We start from the raw sequence: 18055 nt of genomic DNA on the forward strand, positions 1-18055 counted from the left end.
AAAACTGGCTTAGGGCTAGAATATTAGCTGTTAAATGGTCTCTCACACAGATGTAAGTCAGAGCAAGTTGAAAGTCACTCACCATTAGAGCTTAATTGTGATGGAGAGTGGCACAATTCTTGAGTTTTCCGTTTTGGGGTTTGCCGTACAAGATTCTGGTATGCTCTCTCTGTTTGAAGTAGGCTTTTCAAAAGTCTGGTTTAAAAAAAAAAAAGCCATCATTCCAGAGAGTCTAACACCATTCAACTCAATATCTTTAACATTAGAGATTGAGAAAAAGGCACAATCCCAATGGTCAATCTAGTTTCTTCAACGTTTTGTGAGCAGTCTGTACATGGGTAAATTCCTTGTTTCCTCCCCTTGACAAAAAAAAAAAAAAAAAAAAAAAAGACTAGTGCTCAGGGCGGGAGTATATTTTTTCTCAAAATGTACCATGAGCCAAGATAACCCAGTGGAACTCCGCCAGAATGATCTGATAACTTCAACTTGTCTCCCTAAGTCAGATTAAGTCACTGAAACTAGTGGTCAGGCTATTTCCTCCTCTCAGGGGACTAAGCTGAGGAGGTAGAAGCCTGCCGTACAGGAAATGGTCTCACAGATGCTCATACCAGTTATTCCCAGGCAATATCACTTTGGGCAGTAGGTACCATCTTCCTGCTCTGCCCCAAACACAGCTAAAGCAAGGACAGTCATGCTTTGTAGGAATTTAATGTTTGTCAGGCATTTGCAATTGTGCTGGCTGCTATTTACTAATTCCTAATTCTACAAAGACTGGTAACATCAACAGTGGAGAATAACCTTTGAACTTATATACAACATTTTTTTGAATTGGTAATTACAAACTACCAGAAAAACGTTTTTTAAAAGTGCTAAGTATTACTATCAACATTCACATTTGTCATATTTCAAAAACTATGCCGCCACCACCACCAGTTCATTGAGACTCCTCCAGATCTTCCTAAAAAGAAATGATTAGATCTGCCTAAGATTCAACGTTAGAGATCCCTAGGGGTGTATACAGCTTCTCTTCCAAAATATGTACACTTGGCACCTTATCTCTCCCCATTAAATATCAATCAACATGTATGACCATGGGGCAAAAAAGGCATCATTTGGAACCAACACCAAATATTTGCTATAGTTGTGGCTTATGCTTTTCATAAATCCATTGATATGATTTCTCCAGTGCAAACAGGAATTTTATTTTTCTAATAATTTTAAGCACCTACTATGTGCCAGGAAGTGAATAAAACAGACCTGCTCTTGGGGGAACCTCATAACAGTGCCAGGGTCCCTTGGCTGGGAAGGCAGTCCATGAATGCCTGCTGAGGGAATCCTGACAAACCACAAGGAAGAGATTCAAAGAGGTAAGGGCAAACTTCCTTGGGGTCAGGGTTATGGGCCAATGCCATAGTAGAGTGCTAACCAGTCCCCAACTTGGCTACTTCTGTAGGAGCGGGCTGCAGATGTCCACTGTACCCACAGGCCATGCCAGGGTTCCTATTTGGCAAAAAGACACAGAAAACTCCAAGATGCTGCTGCCTTGAATATGGCTAAGTGCTGTGTGGCCTGGATTTCCAGTATAAAAGGGAGGCATTTAATCGGTCAGTTGAAACTGAGGATACCTCTTTGCCCAGTTCCCCGGTGGTGAAGATTCTTTTCTGAGACCTGGGTGAAGCACTCAACTAAATCAGTTGCCTTGCTGGTTTAGGTCATTGTCCCACCCTTACTGACCTGCCGGTCTCCTGCTTCAGACGGTCCAGCTGGAGGCCCAGATCCCGCTCGAGCTCCTGGTGCTGGGCTTCCTGGACAAGTGCTGAAGTGGGTCTGGTACCTCCATGTATTGCATGTGCTTCACTTCCAGGTGGGTCTGCTGGGGGACCATCCTGGTCCACCTCCTCTGGGTCCTCATTCACCCCTTCTGTTTCCAAGGTGGGCTCAAAGTGGGCTCGGAGCTCTACGCAATCATGAAAGAAGAAGAAAGGACCACGGTTCAACAAGACCAGAGCCTCGTGTACCTTTTATGTCCCGCGCCAGCAAACAAGGCTGTTCAGAAGCTGGCCCTGCCAATGCAACACTGTATTGGGACTGCGATTTTAAAAAATGGAGAGGAACTATTTCACTCAGTTCTTGGCAGTGCAAAAGTGATCACCCCCAGTTTAAAGATGAGAAAACAGATTTAGATGTGTTAAGTTAGCCAAGGGAAGTTTTAAAGAGGTACAATTAGGCTTCCAACCTGGCCTGTGTACATTTACTACAGAAAGTTGCCTACTTGGAGCAGGGAGTAATGCGGTCCTGGGGATTAAAGAGCTTCTCCCGGAAGTTAGAAGCTGAGCTGGGCTCCCATGCATTCAGGGGAGCAGGCAGAAGACAGGGAAGGAGTGAAATCCAGAGAGGAAATGGCAGTGTCAACACAAGTGTTACAAATCTTCCTTTGCAGGAAGAAGTTACCACAGAAAGAATCAACTTGAGTAGTAAGCAGCTCTAACAGAGTTGACAAGAGCAAAAGATATCTAGAGTTACCACACGGTGATTCTGAGAGGAGAAGGCACCATTCAATTCTCAACCAACCAGCAGGTGTTCCTAAGGATGCACTGTAGCATCTATGCTAACTTTTAGATCATGAGTTTAGTCTCGGTTAGGCCCAGGGGGCACAGAAATACAGCGCAGGAGAAATTCTTAGAGTCAGAATCTTAGCCCCAAAGGGTCTGTGACAGTATTGCTTTATTGCAAGGAAGTATAGCCAAGATGGGAGAGAGAGAAGCAGGCACTCACCTGAGATGAGAATGACGACTGCAGCCATCACCGCTCGCTGGATGATGATATCCATCGCAAACAGCCACTGGGCGTTAATTAAATGGTGCCTCAACATTCTAGTCACCTATAAAACACAAATATGCAGATTTCTGGTCCACTACACTTCTAAGAAATGAGTTTTTACTAATTCTAATTTCTACTCTCTGAGATAAAGTGTTAACCATTCTGCTCTGCATTTCTACCCTACTTCTGTTTCTTCTGGACTGAGTCTCCAAGCTGACCCTAAGTCGTGCTGGGGTCTAGAAGATGGGTACAGTGATCAAATCTACCGCACTGGGCCTCTTCATTGCTTATTCACTGAGCACTTACTGAGCACCTATGAAACCTCAGGCTCTGTGTTGGAGGCTTGCGACACAAAGCTCAGGCAGACATGGTCTCACACCTGGAACAACTGCTCTGTTTGGGCAGACACATAAGCTTAAACCCCAAACCTAGTCAGCTGGCAAATGCTACTTGTTCCCAAATCCTGCACTCCTGCTATTTGTGGCCAAATGCAATTGACCTATTCACCTGCAATTGCATATTCAATGTTTAGAAGAACTGGAACCCAGATTCAGGTGTCAACAGGTGAGAAGAGATGGGGACTGTGAAAGAAGATGGTAATTGAACTCCATGGGATTGGCTATGCGCTGCTTCAGTGGGCTTCCTGCTTTCTGGTATGTTCTCTAGGGCCACATAGAGTACTTACAACATTCTGAAATCCAAACAGTATCAGAGGAATCTGACTGAGTAAAAAGCTGTCAAAATTTAGGTCCGCCTTTAGCTCTGATATCATGGATGCCATCACTCCATGCTCCTCGGAGTGGATGAAGTCCCTCAGGATCCCAATTATTTGCTTGATGTGGTCGACTGTGAGGTGCGGTTCTTCCGAGTTCTGATCACACACACACACACACACACAAATCACTTTCATTGAGTAAGTCCGAGAGAGGAAGCAAAATTCAAGAAGTATTGTGGGAAAACTAGATTAACTATTGTCCATGATGCATTTGCTAAAGAACTGTGGATGCCTCAGGTGAGATGGGATCTCTCTTCCTGGAATTCTCTCCATCTTTTCTGTTAGAGGGTTATATGGCCCCCCTTCTCGCTGGCCCCCAAACACATGCAACTAAGCCCCCTAGGAATGTTTCGGGCATCCTGTTTAACCCCTTTTAAGACCCGGCCTTGAACAAGGCTTTTTCAAAAGGGACAGAGTGGGGCAGTGGCCTCTTCCTGAAAGGACCTTTCCTTATCTAAAATAAATTTTCTCCCTAAACTGGCTGCTCTAGTGCAGCGGCAAGGGCTCAGAGCTCCTGGGCTTTGTGCTGCCATTTGGCTTATTTGCCACCAGGGGGCATCACAGACCCACGCATGGCCGGATTCACTGCAGTGTTAGGCAAATGGTTTCAGCAGTTTCTCCACCTCCCCCTACCCCCTCCATTGTATTTTCTTTTGTTTTGTTGGAGGGATGGACATTGGGAAATACTTATGGTGATTATTATAACTGCAGATGTTCCAGGGTAGCAGGAACCTCAGTCCCATTGCATCTCTCTGGGACTTGGACACACTCCCCCCAGCCTATACCTGGACCAAGTACTCCTGCAGGTTGGAAGCCAACAGCTCATGCCCATCCCAGAGGATTTTGTATAGGATGGCACGACACTCCCGGTCCTGGTGCAGCAGGAAGAGACCCGAGTCCCTGTCCTCAGGGTTCAAGGCTGCATTCTGGTCTGCTGCATTCTGGTCTGCTGCCCTCTGGTCTTCCGTGATCCAGCTCTCATCCCGAACCCTGTGGACAAACACAGGTGACAAACAACCCCTGTGTCCTGAGCAAAGCTGGTATTCTAGGACCCCATGGGGGAGGGACTAAGAGGTGACTCTGCAGTGTCACGTTCAAGAAGATAAAATTACAGGAGGCAGGCTGATGGAGGAGAGATGCAGTGTGTTTTCTCTCTTAGCAGCAGTGTTGGGAAAGGAAGGATAAAGGGGGAAGGAAGACTGAAGGGAGAGGAGGGAGTTAAAGGGATAATGAGGGGCAAATGGGGAGGCAGAGGGAGAGGAGGGGGGGTTAAAGGGATAATGGGCAACTGGGGAGACAGAGGGAGAGGAGGGGGGTTAAAGGGATAATGGGCAACTGGGGAGGCAGAAGGGGCAAGGGAAGAGGGGGCGGGAGAAGAGGGCAAGAGACCAGAGAGAAGGGGACAAGGAAAGGAGGAAGGGAGATGTAGGCGGGGAAAGACCAGTGAGAGAACACACTGCCCTCCCCTTGCATTGTTGACCCCCCTGCCACCCGACAGATTCAGTAGAAAGAAACAAAAGCCCTTCAAGTCCATCTGATTTCGACCCGGTAGGTATTTTGTAACCACCCGCCCCTCCGCCACCCCATGAATGAGCAGCCCTCACAGGCCCACTGCAGGACAGGGCAGACAGTACCTGAGCACGTTGCAGAGCCCATGCATGGGCTCCCAGGCATTCTCTAACCTGTTTGGCTGGGTGTCCAACTCCAGGGGGCCAGGGGTTCGTTCTCTGCTGCTAGAGCCCTCAGATTCCCCCAATATGCCCAGGGTCAAGGCAGTGACCTGGGAACCCGCTGTGTGGAGCAAACATAAAGGGGCAGAGGCTCAGAGAGGTAGGGGTAGGCTTAGAGAGGGAGTGTGCAAAAGGGAGGACTCAGAGACTGAAAAGGAGAGACACAGGGAGGACGCTGTGGGGGTCAGAAAAGAATGCTGGAAAGAAAGCTCAGAGAGGGAGGATGGGGGCTCAGAGATGGAGGATGCTGCTGGGGAGGCTCAGAGAGGGACACTACTAAGGTGGGAGACTCCGGAAAAATTCTGGGGAAAGGATCAGAGGGAACTTGCTTGTGGGGTGGGGGGTGCTCAGAGAGGGAGGATGCTGATGGGGAGGTTCAGAGAGGGACAACACTAAGGTTGGAGACTCAGGAAAAAACACTGGGGAAAGGACCAGGGGAAGTTGCTGGGGGGGGGGAGGGGCGGGGCGGTGCTACTCAGAGAGGAAGAAGGGGGAGCTAAAAAAGGATGGAGGCTGGGGCTCAGCGAGGGAGAATGTTTGTGGAGGCTCTGAGAGGGAGGAAGAAGGCTCAGAGAGGGAGGCAGTAGGCTGGGAGAGTTGCCCACTCAGAGAAAGACGGCGAGCGAGTCTCAGAGAGGACCCATGCTTGGGCTTGCTAAGACTGTGCTGCTCTAACTGCAAACCAATACCCAAGGATCCTGGTGAAATGTATCTTCTGCTTTAGCAGGTCTGTGATGGGCCTGGGGCTCTGGGTTCTAACCAGCCCATGGGAAACACTGACGTAGCTAGTTACTCTCTGGGAGCAAGATGCTGAGACACTCTGCCCTGCAGTCAGACCCCATCTCCACCAGGGAAAAGAGAACTCTTAGGTCATTGCCAGCAGGACTTATTGCCCTAGAACGGGTCGCTGGGCTATAATGGGCTGTGGGCTGCAGGACAGCCACTATAGGCAAACTCCTCTGACATGCCCTTTAACCAAGGTCAGGAGCCACATAAGGGAATAATAGGCCAGGCTCCAAAAATGAAACACCAGGCCCTGCAGGTGGGGAAGACACAAAAACCCAGCTAGGACCCCTCTGGCTTCCCTCCTTGGCACAATCCCCAAAAAGACTTCAACAAGGTGGGTGGCAACGCTGTCACCTGTGGGGCTCCCTGCGTCCTTGTCAGGAAATCACATTCATTGGCTGTGTTTGGACAACCCCACACCTGCTGCACCACCCCCATGATTCTTCTACGAAAATAGGCAGTGTGGCTCACTTAGCACTCTGGAGAGCTGGCACTCTTTGAGCAACAGAGAACCTGGGGGCCCAGGGGGTCACCCAACTGTCCTAGTAGGCCTCACCTGATTGCTTGAAAGCAATTCGGGTCTTCCTGCCCTTGTTCACCTGCCTTAAGAAATCCTTTTTGAGCAGGTCAGCGGCGGTGGCACGTTTGTGGGGATCAGGCTCGAAACAGGATAAAAGGAAGGCTCTGGCTTCAGCTGAAAGGACTTTTGGAATCTCAGGGTGGATCTTAAACAACCCCACCTGCATTTTGAGGGAGAAGTGACCAACGTGACAGTGAGGCCTCGGGGAAAACAAATGTATACACCTTCAATACAAAGCTCCCAACCTATTATCCTGAGGGGCTGGGGATGGATGGAGCACAGCAGCCTCAATGATTGGTACCCGTGTCCAAGCCACAATGGCCTCTTGGAACTTTGCCCAGCACTGTGGTCGGCAAACTGCGACTCGCGAGCCACATGCGGCTCTTTGGCCCCTTGAGTGTGGCTCTTCCACAAAATACCACGGCCTGGGCGAGCCTATTTTGAAGAAGTGGCGTTAGAAGAAGTTTAAGTTTAAAAAATTTGGCTCTCAAAAGAAATTTCAATTGTTGTACTGTTGATATTTGGCTCTGGTGACTAATGAGTTTGCCGACCACTGGCCCAGCAGATTGTGGAGGAAATGATGCTGGGGCAGTTTCAGAGCCTAGGCCTTAGGAGACTTTGGGGCTTCTGTTGCAGTCCTCTCCGAGCCCTGAGACTACTATGCTGGGGGAACATCCAGGGTGAAGGGCCATGTGGACGAAGGCCTCCAAAAGCATCCTGCCCCAGCCAAGCCAGCACATGATTGAGCCTGGGTAAGACCAGAGGGAGAGCCGATGGTTAGCCCACAGAATCATGGGAAATATAAAGTGGTTGTTTTTAGCTTCTATAGTTTTGGGGTGGTTTGTTACACAGAAGATACATGAGATGAGGCTGGGACCGTAGCCTGCAGCAGGATGCTCTAACCGAGGGGGCTCCAAGGTATCTGTGGTCTGTTCCCTGATGTACAGGATCCCCAAAGGATGGCCCACTCACCTTTAAGTGCATTCACAGCCCCAATCCTCCACCTCCAGCTGCAAACCATGTGTAGACCATGGAGGCTGGTACCTCATGGCCCACACCCTTATCCCCCTGGGGTACACCTGGCTGAAGGAAGGGAACTGCCCTTTCCTCTTCAGGCTCCCACTTCTGGCCAGCTCAGCCTTGTCCTGCTAAAGACTTCTGTCCCTGTGGCCTGGAGGAGAGCAGGAGTTGGGGCTGAGCTGTCACGTCAATGTGACATGAGAATGCTTCCACAAGTCCTGCTCATCCATCTTGCATAAGGGTGCCCATCAGGGGTGACTCCCCTTAGAGGACTTTTTTGTCTTAAAAGTTCATAATCTTCCCTGCATCTTTTTAGAGCCCACCTGACAAGCCTTGGGTGTTAAGCCCTTCTGGACTCCAGATCCACCCCATTCCCAGCTCCTTGGTACCCCCAGGGGGCTGGCCTGGCCTCCCTTGCTCCCCTAAGTGAGATCTGGATGCTGCAGAGAATGGCCTTTTGACTTCTCATAACCAAGTCCCTTGACCAGGGTGCAGTAACCATCTCTGATGCCCTGCTCATTGTGGGCTGGAGAGTTTGGGTTGGGGGAGAAGGAGTGGGAAATTACTAACCAACGGGGATAAGGGTTCAGTTAAGTAAGATGAGAAAGTTCTAGAGAATTGCTGTACAACATCATACCTGGAGTCAACAAGACTGTACTGTGCACTGAAAAGTTTGTTGAGTAGATCTCACGTTAAGTGCTCTTACCACAATAAAGTAAAATACTGAAAATAAGTTTTGGGAAAAAAAAAAAGAAAATAAGTTTTGGATTTTGAGAACACTAAAGCTGGATGGAATTCAACCCCCAAGATCTGAAATGCAGGGTGCATTACAGTTAGCATTCTTTACCCGAGAGGTGGAGACATGAGGGCACTGGGGCGGGGGGGGGGGGGGGGGGGCACGGAACCAGACACAAAAATTCAGACAAAGAACCCAAAGTAAGGGGTGGCTTGTCACCTGGGTCGCAGAAAGAAGAGAGCAAACATGGGTGACACTCTGGCACCCTGTAAGTACATTACTTTTAAGGGTGCTTTGCTGTTAACTCAAAGGTCCTGTTTTAGTTTTGCAGTGCTGCCATAACCAAGTACTACGAAGTGGGTGGTTTAAAAGAACAGAAATCTAGTCTCATAGTTCTGGAGGCTAAAAGCCTGAAATCAAGGTGTCATCACAGCCAAGCTCGTTCTCGGAAGGCTCTAGGGGAGAACCCTGCCTTCTTCTTCCCAGTTTCTGGTGGTGGCTGGCAGTGCTTGGCGTTCCTTGGCTTGCAGACGCATCACTCCGATTTCTGCCTCCACTCTCACAAGACCTTCTGTCTGTCTGTCTCTTCACATCATCTTTGCTGTGCCCGAATTTCCACTTTTTATAAAGACACCAGTCATATAAGATTAGTCCCATATAATTGATCCCATTTTAACTCGTTTACCTCTGTAAAGACTATTTCCAAATAAGGTTACATTCTGAGGTACTAGGGATCAGATGTTCAATACAATTTTTTTTTTTAGGATACAATTAAATCCTTAATAGTCATTTTGGGGGAAAACAGATCCTTTTGTTTTAGACACGTCCCAGAAGTTTCTTGAAAATTTCCTGAAGGATTCTAGAGATACCAGAAATAATTTCTACAGCCTTTGCAAACACAGGGGACACTATTTAATAGTAGCTTTCTAGATAGGAAAAGATGGCTACGTAGGTAAATGCCTGTACTCACCGCCTCCCATAACCACATCAGAATTACAAAATACAAAACAACCATCATTCAGAACCACGTGAAAGCTGGCTGAATGGAAGTCCTACAACTAGAGAAGTAAATAAGAAAGCACACTGAGACTGGTAGGAGGGGCAGAGGTACAGACCAGGCTGGTCTAACACCCACATGTGATGCTTTTTTAATCAGGAGGGAGATGGTCTCTGCGGAGACAGCTCCTGAGGAACAAGGGGCCCCAGCCCCACACCAGAGCCCTCCCATCCCAGGGTTCCAGAGCTGGGAATAAAAGTACCTGTTAACTACAGGTTGTAAAAACCAGCGGGGATTAAGGCTCAGTGACACCAAGTCGGCCAGGTGTTCCTTTTAAAGGGCCGGTGCATGAACTGAACTTACAAGGTCCTGCTTCCTGAGCTCTAGTATCAGGGTGAGGCTCTTGGGGGACCCACACACATACTGGGAGAAACTGGACTGTCTGGTATTGGGGCAGGAAACCAAGGGGCAGCTTTCTCACAGACAGGGGTACTCCAGGGGTCATTGTTCCTGTGCCCCATCATAGAGCTGACTGGAAGCCGTATCTGTTTGCTCCTGCTCTGCCTAGTGATTCCCTGAGACCTCGCCCCATCTAATTTTCAGCCCCACCCAACCTGCTTTCAGTGGCTTTAGCTTATGAATGGCCTGTCCTTATTTAGGCTTCAGACTTTGCTAAAATCTCTTAAACAAGCATGCCCCCAAACCTATCAATAAAAGGCCCAAGACCTGGCACCAGCACCAGCCTGCCTTGCTTCACAGGTAAGCCTCGGCTGGGCACCTCCAAGCCCATGACAAATAGCTCCTGCAGGGTGGACCCAGGCAGTGGCTGACTTTGCACCTCCCTGGAAGCCCTAGAGTCAGTGCACCTGGTGGACAACTTCAGACCATAGACTATTACAACTCTATACATCCATAAGCGACACACTCAAGGGGCAAATTCAGTGAGCACCAAAGCCCCACTGAAGCAAGTCCTGCTCCATAGGGGTGTTTCCTGCATAGCAGCTCTCCCACCATAGCTGTAGCTGGTCGTCACAGCCAATTGGCTTGGAGGTCAACTCCTCCCAGTGACGCCAACACAATCAAGGCTCAACTATAAGACTATGCACACAGCCCACACAGGGACACACATAGAGTGTCCAACTCAGGTGACTGGGGAAGCTGATCCACTGGGCCCTACGGGACATCTACCACACAAGGCCACTCTACCAATTCCAGGAGACATAGCAGCTCTACCTAATAACAGAAACAAACACAGAGAAGCAGCCAAAATGCTGAGACAATGAAACATGTCACAAATGAAAGAAATAGAAGCAAGCAAACTACTGGATACAGAGTTCAAAACCATGGCTATAAGGTTACTCAAGGATCTTCATGAAATTTTCAAGGATCTCATTGAAACTGTCAAAGACATGAAAAAGGACCAGTCAGGAATTAAGCATACATTAACTGAAATAAAGAATAATTTACAGGGATTCAATAGTAGAGGATTCTGAGAATCAAATCAATGATTTGGAATCTGAGGAAGCAAAAAACACCCAATCAGAAGAGCAAAAAGAAAAGAATCCCAAAACAGGAAGAAAGTGTAAGGAGCCTCTGGAGCAACTTCAAGCATACCAACTTCCGAATTATGGGGGTGCCAGAAGGAGATGAGCGAGAGCAAGATATTGAAAACCTATCTGAAGAAATGACAGAAAACTTCCCTCCCTGATGAAAATGAACTTACATGTCCAGGAAGTGCAGAGAGTCTCAAACAAGATGAACCCAAAGAGGCCCACACCAAAGCACGTCATAATTAAAATGCCAAGGGCTAAAGACAAAATCTTAAAAGAAGCAAGAGAAAAGCAGTTAGTTACCTACAAGGGAGCACCCATATGAATGGACTGTCCACCGATTTCTCAACAGAAACTTTGTGGGCCAGGAGGGAGTGGCAAGAAATATGCAAGGTGATGAATAGCAAGGACTTACAACCATGATTACTTTACCCAGCAAAGCTCATTTAGAATTGAGGGTCAGATAAAGAGCTTCACCAACAAGGAAGAGGCGGAGGCGGAGGAGGAGGGATTAAAAATATGAACAATAAAATGGCAATACATATCTATCAACAATTGAATCTAAAAATCAAAATAAACAAATAAGAAATCTAATGAACAAAATAAACTGGTGAATAAAATAGAATCAGAGGCATGAAAGCATGGAACAGACTGATGAATCCCAGAGGGAAGGGGGGAAATGGGGTGGAAGAGATTAACCAAAGGTCTTACCTATGGACACAGGCAGTAGGGTGGTGAAGGCCTGGGGCAGATTGAGAACCGGGTGGAGGGGGGTAATGGGGGGGAAAAGAGGGACATCTATAATACTCTCAACAATAAAGATTTAAAAGAAAAAAGAAAAAAATAATTACCTTCACACCTTTAAAAAGAATAGTAGCTATCTAGTTTGCAATGAAAACTGACCTTATGTGCCAACCTAAAAACCTCAATATATTTGCAAAAACTTTGTATAGATAATTAGCTAACTTCCTCCCTCTTCTTCTTAAAGAGTATACCCTTCAACATTTCATACTGGTAATACTGGTTTGGTGGTGATGAACTCCTTTAGCTTTTCCTTGTTTGTGAAGCTCTTTATCTGACCTTGAATTCTAAATGAGAGCTTTGTTGGATAGAGTAATCTTGGTTGTAGGTCCTTGCTATTCATCACTTTGAATATTTCTTGCCACTCCCTTCATGTCCTATGTATGAACTGAGCAAGTCACAGCCTCTAGACAGGTTTTCTGAGTATTGCAGGAATTTGGACGATCAGAAAGCAGCCAGCCATGGCTCTCAGGTGGACCCTGATGTTTTTCTCAGCACCAGCTACTATTTATTCCAAGGCCTGTGATTGAAGCAGCAGGTAAGATCTTCAATGGCCCGTTGGCTCCACCATGGATAGACATGAAAGGGCTGGGGAAGGTCTCTGTTGTCCTCCAGTCCTGGTGTTCAGGATCTTATTGAAACTGCAGGTGCCAAAGGATACTCATTGACTTGAGTTCTTGGATTTGGAGCTTCCTGGCAGTTGCTGGGAGGGTGGGAAGCTCTGAGAACCTTCTGCAGGGGGCTGGTCTGAGGAAAGCAGCCACAGCACCTGCAGTACCATGAGCTGGACTCAGCTCATGGGCACAAGGCTGCACTCATGCCTTTCAGTTCTTTCTAGCAAAGAGGCTGAGCTGGAGGCCTGGCAGAGATGAATAGCAAGGACCTACAATAGCAAGGTAGGCTGAGAAGTAGGAAGGAAGAAATCACATTCTGGAATCACATTCCATCGAGCTGCTTTCATGCCCTGTAACTTCATTGTCCATAAGTAGAAGTAGTCATTTTACCTTTTGTGATCCCGCCCCACCCAGTTCCTTCTTAGCCTTGGGACAAACAAAAAAGCCCAACAGAAGGTCAGTGCTAGTAACGGACTCTTAAAGCTATAGCCCTCTTCATCTTTTCCAAGTGTACATGGAGCCACAAGCCACAGACCTGACCTTGAACACACAGAACTGTCCTGGCATCAGCTTCCCCTGTAGTCTCCATCAATCATGTCTCTTCCTCAAGGGAGCATGCCCAGTGGTAAAACCCCACCCACAGTGGCCAATGATCCTATGTAGGCCTTCATGCACATGGGTTGCTCTTCCTGTTAGCCCTGGGAGGGTTTTATTTATTTATTAATTTTTAAAATTACTTCTAGGAGGGTTTTTAGAACAACAAAGGAAACATCACTGGATACCCAAAGTTCCACCTTTTCCAAACTCACTGATAAACCTGTTCTCCACAGACATAGACCCATGTAGCCTTTGAGCTTTACTCACTATAGGGGTAAATACAGATTCCAAATAAGAGGCTTAATTCTCCCCACTAAAAATAAGGGGAGAGGCACTCTTCTTTTCTTAGAGCATTTACTTTAGAAAACTTGTTAGTTCTCTGACTCTTTGAGATGTATGTCAATATTTTAAAAAGCTAAGTTAAGCCTCTTTCCAGAAATGTCTTTCTGAAGGACCCATGAGCCATCTGAATGTCATCAGCGAGGAAGATGATGCCCCTATCTATTGGAGGATAGGAGCCCAACTTCAGTGACACCTCACTCCAAAGCTACCTCAATGTCTTAAAGGTCTGAGTTATTTTTCCTTTGGGTGAAACCCATTAGCTAACAGATGGTCACCCCCAAAAATCTCAGGTGAGCTATTATGACCAATGGTGTTGTCCAGTCCTTGCACCTGAGAACTAGTTAGCTTTTTCTCTTGAGAACATGGAAATGGTTGTACTGCTTGGCTCAATAAAAAGATGACCGTTTTTTCTGTCTTAGCAGATTGCCTATGATGCACATCCCACTCTGGTTGAATGCTTATTCAATAACTAGAGGCCCGGTGCATGAAATTCATGCACAGGTAGGGTCCCCAGGCCTGGCTGGCGATCAGGGCCGATTGGGGCCTTCCGGCTGCTGGCCAGGGCCTCCCTTCCCTGGCTGCCACCTTCTTTCCTTCTGCGCTGCCCCCTGGTGGTTAGCACACATCATAGCGAGCAATTGGTCTCCCAGTTGAACTCCCACGGGGACAATTTGCATATTAGGCTTTTCTATATATAGATAAGACTGTATCCTTTCTCTTCTATCTTTGGGAGATTTTAATTATATTTCCCTAACACCAGCAACTTAAATCACTAAACATTTCTTACTTTGTACATTGCTACTTGAGGATCACCAAGTTCATAGAATGGAGGCTTGCCAGTTGCCATCTCAATGATGGTGCAGCCCAGGGACCAGATATCAGCCGCGGACCCGTACCCAAGAAGTCCATGATCAATAATCTCAGGTGCCATGTACTGCAGAGTGCCTATTGGAAAAAAAGAAACACTGTGGGCACCCTATTGCTTTAAAACGAAGCAGACCATTAGTAAACAAGTGTGTGAACATTAACTCTCATATTAATAGCAGATGGGGCCTGGTCTCAAGCATAAATGATGTGGTTCCATCTTTTAATCAGAGACATGCAACATGCCTTCCTTTAATACTAACCATGTTGAGAGAAGATTTCTCAGGCCCTTGAAAAATAAATGGGCCCAATTCAATAAGCACATATTAATGTGTGCCAGATAGAGGGATACCAAAATGTAAGAAACACAGTGCTGGACCTTTGGCAGCTGCCTAGTGAAGTATACAGACATCATGATAATGGTGATGATGGTGGTGGCTGTAAAAATGGCAAAATGTAGTAAGTACTATAACAGGTGCCTGGTTCGAGCCAGAGAAAACTATTGCTGGGTCAATTTGGGTCGCTGAGAAGTAAAGGCCAATACAGGATTAGATATATGAGAGGAGAACTGTTGGGGAGAATATATATGAAGGATAAAGGCGGGGAACAGGATGGATGGGAAGGGGGAGCTGTCAGACTACAATGAAGGTCTGACGCCTGGGAAAGGAGAAGACGAAGGAAGAATTGGATAGGAAGGGTCTCAAATGGCACAGCAGCTCTCAGCTCCAGCCAGGCCAGCGGGGAGTCCAAAAGTTGCCTACTGTAAGTGCCCCACATTTGTTCTAGTAACCCCACCATGCTGAGTCATTGGCTAGGAATAGTCAGGGTAAAGCATGAGCATGCCATGAACATGGTGGCAGATCCAAAGGGGCAGCAGCTGGGGCTGCCAGTGAACCAGACTCCTGCTGTAAAGGTCATGGAGATGGACAAAGGGATTGGGAGGACTTCTAGGCAAGGGGAAGAGCTTGAGCAAAGGTCCATGGATGTGAAGTCTAGGGTGAGTCCAGGGAGCTACAAGTGATGACTTACACAGGGCAGGGGTGGGAAGAATGAAGGAGGCAATGGCCAGGGCCCAGCCCAATGGCAAGCTGTGTATTCCAAAGGCTTTGGGCTTTTTCCTGTGGCCCATGAGCCACCACAGGGAAGGTGGTGATCAGACAGGGAGAAGAAGGGGTTGGCTACTGAAGGACTGTTGCACATATAGGAACAGGGAGGGCATCAAGGGTTCTGGCAGTAAAATCCTGGAAAATTTGCTTTCCTTAAAGCTGGCTTCCAAAAGGGCTTCATATCTTCCCTAAATGCACTCCCCCTGATTTGTGCCCACACACTGCTCACCCGGCCAGCCATGGCTCTCAGGTACCTGAGAGGGGTGCAGAGTTCCAAACACAATGATCAGTAGATCCACAGATACTGATCCAGGGGCCTCCTACCCAGATCAAGGGGTCCAAAGGGTTGAAATAGTAGAGACTGAAGGTAAGGGGTGTTGACAACAACTTCTTTAGAGAGAACTGTGCTGGGAGCTCTACCCTCTCTCATTCAAGGAATTGTGGAAGGACTGTCCTCAGAAGGGTGTGGGCCCATAGTGACTCAAACAAGTCAGCATAAATCGCACTTGAAAGGAGGCTACATGTGTTAGCATCTTCCATGGGCTCCTAGAGGTAATGTTAGAGCGCAAAGTTTCAAAATTTAATAATATAATGAACAGAAATGAGAAGTAAGGTGCAGCTTCCCAAGGACTCTCAGGGGCCACCCCAGTTTCCCTGCCCAAGGGATGGGCCTGGTGGAAGGGAGCCCTACTTCCTCCTACACAAAGTCTTTTCAGGCTCCTTGGAGGCCCACTCAGAGTTTCATATGCATGTGTGTCTCCTGCAGGTAAGCTGCACAGATAGCTGGTTCCCATGGGAACGAAGCAGCTTAGAGAAACTGTAGGAGACCATAGGCATAGGGTCTGCAGTTATCTTTATGCTCTTCTCACAGCAGGTGAAAGGTGCATGAATCCTAGATACCAGATGTGAGACCCATTGTAGAAATAATGTTTTAGGGTCTTTTAAAAAGGAATCCTGCCCAAAGGCAGTCCTGGATCCCTCAGCAGGAAGAGAGAGAGATAGATTAATATAATGCAAGGGGTAAAAGACTGGGGGAGGGGGCAGGGTACAGTCAGCTCGAGGACAGGCCCCTAAACATGGCATGGGAGCTATATTCAGAGGGACCCAGCCAGAAAGTGTTAATAGTAATAGCACACAAAGCCAGCCTAGATCAGTGCGAACCAAGTGAAAAACGAGCTGTGGCCCTTTCCTCTCCTGCAGCTTGTCCAGAGGGAAGAGGGGAGGGAGGGAGAAAAGGTCCTGATTCCAGTGCTGTGTGCCACTGGGCCAGCAGGGACAGGGGAGGAGTCTGAATGAGGACCAGAGTGTTGACTAATATGGTAGCCGGAACCCTTCCAAGGGTAGACTGTGTTTGCTTCTCAAAGTGCCATTAAGACTTTCTCTTTGAGAACAGACTGACAGCTGTCAGAAGGGAGGGGGGTTGGGAGGCTGGGTGAAAAAGGTGAAGGGATTAAGTACAGATTGGTAGTTACAGCATAGTCATAGAGATGTAGAGTATAGCATAGGGAATATACACTGAGTGGCCAGATTATTATGATCTCTGAACGCATAAGAATCTGGCCACTCAGTGTCTATCCTATATAATAAGAGGCTAATATGCAAACTGTCCCCTTGATCAGGAGTTTGACCAGCAGGCAGGCCAGCCAACCGCCTGTAGAGAGCACCTGGGAAGGCACATGAGCATTTCTTTAAATTGTCAGCTGAATCCAGGGGGGTAGGCAGAGCCAAGTGCTAGAAACACATTCTGCCAAAAGGCAGAAATGTTGTCAGCTTGACCTTCATTTCTGCCCAGGTGCCGGGGAGTGGGTTTTATTATGTAAATCCAGCCAAGCACCAGGAATGAATAGGACCCGGGCCCACCCTAGAATGTGAATAATCTCCTTTGTCTTGACTTTTAGTAAAACTTCCTGGTATTTGGGGTATAAAATAAACACACTGTATCAGCTCTGGGCCACTGTTCCTGTCCCTGCCCAAGTCAGAGGACAGTGGTCCCACACGGCCCCAGCTTTTTCTTTCTATCTCTGTGTCTGTCTCTTTCTTTCATTTTCTTAATCCCCAGCCACCCCTACTCAGGAACTGGACCACTCTCTAGCCACGCTGGACTCGGAAAAGAGAGAAATATTTATAACCGCCCATGTCCCCTCCCCCTGGTCAGGCTGGCCAGACCCCATCCATGCACAAATTCATGCACCGGGCCTCTAATACACACACACACACACACACACACACACTGAGTGGCCAGATTATTATGCATTCAGAGATCATAATAATCTGGCCACTCAGTGTAGTTACTAATATTGTAATAACTACATATGATGCTAGCTGGGTACTTGAAAATGGGGGAGACCACTCTGTAAAGTACATTATTATCTAACCACTATGCTGTACATCTAAAATTAATAAAAAATACTGAATGTAAATTGTAATTGAAAAATAAAAATAAATAAGAAACTAAAAATTAAAAAGACTTTCTCTTTGTTATCTAAGGGTGGCTGGAAAAGTCATGGGAAATGACTGGTGCCCCAAGCAGGTTGTAAAAGGCAGTGGGAGACAAAAATAAAATGGCTGTTATGATTACACCCTCTGAGTCTGACATGTTTAACATGTTGATTATGCCCATAAACTCAATTCTCTCAAAAGCTCCTGCCAGCTCTACTAACCCATGACTTCTAAGTGCAAATTAGTATTTATTTATTTTTATCAAATCTTTCTGTTGCAATTGCTATGAATCAGGTAC

At 47.2% G+C, this 18055-nt stretch overlaps 1 protein-coding gene across 1 annotated transcript in view; it reads right to left on the reverse strand.

Annotated features, from left to right (window-relative positions):
• The window catches only part of MAP3K15 (mitogen-activated protein kinase kinase kinase 15), a gene marked incomplete at both ends in the record, with an annotated part of 72205 nt that overhangs the window by 1278 nt on the left and 52872 nt on the right, over nt 1-18055 (reverse strand). Inside the window, 7 exons of the mRNA XM_079765657.1 lie at nt 1735-1957; nt 2776-2881; nt 3506-3691; nt 4381-4585; nt 5230-5386; nt 6668-6851; nt 14136-14293. Coding sequence (XP_079621783.1) covers nt 1735-1957; nt 2776-2881; nt 3506-3691; nt 4381-4585; nt 5230-5386; nt 6668-6851; nt 14136-14293 — 1219 coding nt within the window. The remainder of the gene's footprint in view (nt 1-1734; nt 1958-2775; nt 2882-3505; nt 3692-4380; nt 4586-5229; nt 5387-6667; nt 6852-14135; nt 14294-18055) is intronic.

Source organism: Cnephaeus nilssonii, assembly GCF_951640355.1.
Source record: "Cnephaeus nilssonii genome assembly, chromosome: X".
NCBI classification, from domain to species: domain Eukaryota; kingdom Metazoa; phylum Chordata; class Mammalia; order Chiroptera; family Vespertilionidae; genus Cnephaeus; species Cnephaeus nilssonii.